This window comes from Paramisgurnus dabryanus, chromosome 18, assembly GCF_030506205.2.
Source record: "Paramisgurnus dabryanus chromosome 18, PD_genome_1.1, whole genome shotgun sequence".
Classification (NCBI taxonomy): Eukaryota; Metazoa; Chordata; class Actinopteri; order Cypriniformes; family Cobitidae; genus Paramisgurnus; species Paramisgurnus dabryanus.
In genome coordinates, this window is record NC_133354.1 from 26,984,663 (window position 1) to 26,990,665 (window position 6,003).

The following is a 6,003-nucleotide window of genomic DNA, read 5'->3' on the forward strand; positions in this document are numbered from 1 at the left end:
CATCTTACCATCTTTGACCTACTACAGCGAGACCCTGGAGCAGAGGCCGTAATGTGCAGAGTTTAACACATAAGAGCTCAGAGCACCTGGACACACACTCAGCTGTACACCCAAACATCTGCGCCACCTCAGATCTGACTTTTTCTCTTCTCAATGAATTATTCGTTAAAACCCTCAGCAAGGGTTTAAGCATCACATCAAGACTTCTAAATGCACAACATAACTTGAGAAAGAAGTACCAATTTGAACAAAAGATGTCGATAGGCAAAACGGCTGACGTAAAACAACAGATCCATCAATAAACCCTGAATAATCTATAGCATATTCCATTGTTCAGATTAGCAAGAAGGTGTGCCAAACGTCTTGTCCGATAAATCAATATCAATGAATCTGAGTGTTAATAAAAGCATACTGCGAGACTAATAAAACTTGGCACTCGAGTCCCATTGAAAACAGCGGGTGACCACATCCAGGCATACAAACATACTGTAAATGCAAACACAGGTGCATTAAGAGCCCCTATTTTCCGATTTACAATTTTACACATCCTTTGGTGTGATTTCATCGTCCATCGTGATGGTTGACTGACATCACGTTGGAGAGACACTTCGTGATGCCACGCCCCCACCCCATTCCATTGCAAGTCGACACACACTAACTCTCTTCTATAGACTATAGTTAACCTAAAATCTTTGCAGGAATTGCTCTATAAATTAAATTGAAAATATAACTAATGCATACTGTATATGCTATTTTAAATACTGTAGTCTATACCAGAGACGTGACGTGTGTTAGTCTGTGAAAAATCCTGTCAGGCATTTGATCTTGACATTGCTAGAATCTTATCTTTTTACATGTTGTACATTTAACTTAAAATATGTAATTTTGTACAAGAAAACAGCCCATATTAATAAATTATAAGTAAATAAATTATTAGTAGCCTATTGTAGTGTCTCGGAGATCGTGCTCATTGTTACATGCTATGTTAGCTATGTGGTGTTACTGCACTGAAGCAGCAGTTTAAGATATAAAACCAGAATTCAGGGAACGTCAAGAACAAGAAAACTTGAACAACACTCCGACCGAAACTGGATTTACATACACAGACTATGTTTAAATTTCGATGTTTCTGGCCAGAAATACCAACTTGTTCACTTTGTCGGGTTTTAATAACCTGCGGATTGAAGTGCAGGCTGCTCCCGGCGGTGCTAAAGACCCGCGCTCACGGAGTACTGGTGGCACATATGCACAGATATGTACGATTTTAGATTATTTTCCTATTGGAAAGCGCGGAGGAGTCATTTAGTTCGTAAAATAATGAATTATAGCTTTTAAATAGAAAAAAACTATTTATATAAAGTGCTTAAAAGTGCACAACTCTTCTTAATTGGAATAAAGCTACTTTTTCCCTTATGTGCAAAGAGTCATTAGTTGGGTTAGTAACATAACAAAATGATAGCTTTTAAGTACAAAAAAGTTTTTCTATGAAGATATATATCAAAATAAAAAGTGCACAAATCTTCTTAAGTGGAAGTAATAAAGTAAAATAATGAATAAAAACGTAACCATCCTCAACTCCCAATTTAGGAAACATCGCCCAACCCTAGTTGACGATAAGCATAAGTATAAATCCCAAAGTAACAGATGACACGCGTTATCGTCTCCAACGTCAATCTCTTTTCTTGGACTACAACGAACACACGGATTGTAGGCAACAGTTTACTTCCTCAGGCTGTTGACGTGGTCACGACGGTCATTATTATAATTCGTCCCACTTCTGACTCAAGGCATGTAAGTAGTCTATGTTTTATATTTAAAGCATATTCAGACTAAACTCAAACGCAAGTTTTGTGCAGTGCATTGTAGCCCTTGTTGTTTGTCGTTTCTATGATCACAAATGCAGACATGGTTTTATGTGTTTAGTATCCTTATCTGTTACGTTCTGCGCATTGGTAAAGTTGATCGTTGATCAGCTTGGTCATCTGCATTTTCTGAATCAAATTTGGCTCGTATTGATAACGGTAGGGTCACATTTCTGGCTGACGCCAAATCATAACTTTCTAGTTAGCTGGCCAATCGTAGGACAATCTTTTTTTCAGAACGATGAGCTTTGCACAAAATCAACGCGAGCAACAATAATGTACGATATGTGAAAAGTAATTAGTTTTTTTTAACTATAAACCACGCAAACATATTGCATTTCACCGAATACACAAAATAACATTGTTTTTAGCAATGTAATAGGCGCTCCTTAATAAAAGAAAATGAAAATCAGCTTTTGATTTGTAAACAAAGTGACTTGACCACAGGATGTGCTTTTGCAACATGAGATTTGTGCAGTTTGTGCATACACAGTAGTGTAGCGTATATTGAGGCTATACAAAACACTTCACCCAGCCTAGCCCATTAGCCATTACGCTGATATTGATGAAAAATTGCTGTTAACACTTAAAGCCTTGTAAATTAACAAACTGTTGGCTTATTAAAACAATAATAGATTTTCTTGTGTTGCTCAATTTCCCTTGCGTCTAATGAGATGCCAGCAAGTGGCCCCTGCCTGCAAGGTTAATAGTTTCCATATTTTTCAATTTCAAAAACTGGGTTCTTCTAGTTCAAGAACCGATGCAGAAGTACCGTTAATTAGACAGCAAAAACTCAAAAGAGCTTCAAGAGACCACGTAAAACAGACAACCAGTTTTCCACATCCACTTCTGGGGCTTTCCTGTGAAATATGACCGACTCTTATATATATCTTCTCCCACAGCACGCCTAAAAGCACAGCTGCTTGGGTCGCTTTGTGAAAACATGTTTGGCTCTGTAAAACAGGAGAGCCGATGCTAAAGCCACGGCCTTCTCTTGCAGGGGGGTGTGCACTTAATGAGGCCTTTGAACACCACGGTCTCTTTCGTCGGATGTGGACGGAGGTGAAGCTGTCGGGGTGACTGCCCATCGAGTTTTGAAATGATACAGACAGGCAGTGGTGGGCTGATACAGCTTGCCATTGATCACACATTCTGGACAGGAGGCTTTTCAATCACCCCCTCCTCTCTTCCCGTCTCCTGCATCTGTGGGCTAAGAGGCCTGGGCTGAGGTAAATTGCCTCATGCCAGTCTAATTTTAAGAGGCTCGTAAAAGCAGAGATACGCCGAGCTCTTTCACGTTCTCTCCCCGGCTCCCTGAAGTGCACAGCTATGCTCTTGTGTAGAGATGAAGCTTCGGGATCTCATTCTCTTCAGGAAAGAGTATGCTTTTACCGCACACACGCACAGACAGACGCGCACATACATACACTGACCATCGCATCTGCTGGACTTGTCTTGGCAGACAGCATTTAATTTCAGTTTGGACCTCTGGGCAATTTATCCACCGTGTGTGTCCTCTCCATCATACTGGTATAGACGAGAATCCATCTCATAGCCATTGGGTTTGGGTCTACATGAGTTTATAATCAATGAGCACTAGAGATTTAATTGTGTTTTGTATAGGATGCATTATGACATGTAAAATATTATGTAAAGCTATTATTCCCTTCTCTTCTGCATTAATCAAAATAAAAGTTTAAAATGGCTCAATGTGAGACATTAAGTATATTGTGTCATGGGTACTGTTCACATCATGTGCATGAATCATACTTATGCTGATAAAACAAGAGAGTTGGAGACTCCATTGCTTAGTCATTGTAATTAGGCTTAAGTACAGCCTACCCATCATTCACTTTATTGTCTTAAAGGAACAGTTTACCCGAATTTAAATGTACCCTCTATTACCGGCTTTCCTCTGTGAAACATAAAACAACACGCTAGGCAGAACGTCCAAGCTTGTGTGTTTTCGTTACAAATAAAGTGGATACAAAGAAAGTGGGTGGCAATTTATTATGCCAAGACTAGGAATATAACACACAGCTCATGGATTAATTTTATAATGCTACTGTCCTTTTTGGAGCTTGGCAGTATAAATCACAAACCACTTTCCACCATCACAATCCGTGTATGGAAAAGAGCAGCAGGGAAAAATCTAATTTTGCATTTCAGGGAAGACAGACACTAATATTGTCTTGTATGTGAGTGTGGGGGAAAGAATGAAAAAATTTAATTTAGGGTGAACTGTTCCTTTAATGCTTTAATACAATACAGAGAATTACATTGTGCTTATCTCCTTCTAAATTAAAACACTTCTTATCAAAAATTAGATTATAAACAAAGATTGGCTATTTTATCAGTGGCAGGACAGTGTTTGCATCAGTTTTTGCATAAATCACCTGCAGCGTGACGATCTGTACAGCAGAGCATGGTAATGTAATGTAGTATATTGATCATTTTTAAAATGAAACGGACAGACATTAGTAAATCCTTAAGGTTAAAGTTGCTGTAATCACAAAGACTGATAATAAACTATGATATAATATTCCACTCATTTACTAATGATTGATACCTATATAAACTCAAAATACATCAAGAATATACACAAAATTAAGAAACCCTTGTAACGAATTAACTTGCTTGTATATTTGAGTAGCCTAAAGCATGTGCAATGCGCTCAAATCTTTACGAAGTTTACAAATGTGCGTGTTTTGGCAAACGCTGTTTTATATCAAACTGAATCAATCAGATGAACTTGTTTACTCTGTTGCAAAATATACCTCAACACACATATACCTACAAAACAGTTGTTTTCCTGAGCAGTGTATCGATTTATCCATGACAGATAAAAGTGACCGTTGGTCTTACCCAAACGCGCGCTTTACCTCAGGCACTTTCGCGCGCCTGTCAGTTCACGCGCTAATGTCAGTGAGTGAAGCGACTCCTACCTGCATCGTGCTGGATCGCTTTTGTCCTGTGGCTGTGAATGCCCGGGTGATGCATCTCTCCCTGGCTTTCCCGACGCCGTCAGAAATCCTTTAAACAAGTAAGGTAGGATACAAAATATCGCAAATTTAATCTATAATCGAAATCTTTTATCTCGCAGTCAGCGTTTACTTCAAAACACCAGTGGTATTCATCTCGATTTTCCTCTGACGTTTCGTTATGGAAAGTTATACGAATGAAACAGCAGTATAGAGAGGAGTTAGAGAGAGGAGCTCTGTGCCGCCTTTACTCCACACACGGCAGATGCTTGCGGTTTCGATGGAAAGGGAGGGGTGGGATGTGGCCGGGAATGTTTATGAAGGAAATAACAAGTGAGAGTGAGAAATATCTTGACACCGATGAGAGATATTAGACTGAACGGATGAGATAGAGACACACCATTATCAGTTACTATTCTAGGTGCATTTATAAATTAAGTTTGTAGTCAGGTCTTTTTACCCACATTGATCCACAGACAATACGAGTGCCGTAATGCACTGTTAAAAATAAAGGTTCCTAAAAAGTCGGACTGTAGGCTATACTGTAGGTCCATAAAGAAACGTTATTCAGACTATAAAAAGGTAAGAAAATGGTCTGAATTTGACTCAAGGTTTCTTTGGGGAAGCAAAAAATATATATAAAAAAAAAATGGCATCAGAACCCCGCGAAAATCCCTTTTAAACCCGTTCTTTTAAAGGAATATGTCAATATTTAAATTCTCGCATAATTTATTCACCCTCATGAATATATTAAAAGCCATGTTATCTTCTTATATGGGGGTCAAGATGAAGCTCCAAACATCAAACATTAGTAAACCATTAAATACTTATGTAAAGTGCGCGTTTTATATTAAACTTACTTTTGTTAATAATTTCTGTCATTTTTTTATTTTATCCTTAAAATTTAACAAAAAATTAAATAAAAAATATTTATGTATTTCATTAAATAAGCCCTATATACAGTCTCATTGTTTTTCATTTCATTATTATAATTTTTTAGTTTCAGTAGAAACCTAGCGGCTTGCCACTGGTGTACCAACGGTGGTCTAGCAGCGGCAAGGCACTGGTGGTTTGCCACCCAAGAAACGCCAGCAGACTGACAGCTTTTTTACATTGGTCGGTTTGCCGAAGGTGCGCCGATGGTGGTCCAACCGCGTCAA

The 6,003-nt window shown here is 38.5% G+C and overlaps 1 protein-coding gene across 1 annotated transcript in view; it reads right to left on the minus strand.

The window, feature by feature from the left end:
- tenm2b (teneurin transmembrane protein 2b) overlaps nt 1-5,078 on the minus strand; it is a 209,647-nt gene extending 204,569 nt beyond the window's left edge. Inside the window, exon 1 of the mRNA XM_065287532.1 lies at nt 4,808-5,078. Within this exon, the coding sequence (XP_065143604.1) occupies nt 4,808-4,862 (55 nt within the window). The 5' untranslated portion in view covers nt 4,863-5,078. The remainder of the gene's footprint in view (nt 1-4,807) is intronic.
- Between the last annotated feature and the right edge of the window lie 925 nt (nt 5,079-6,003).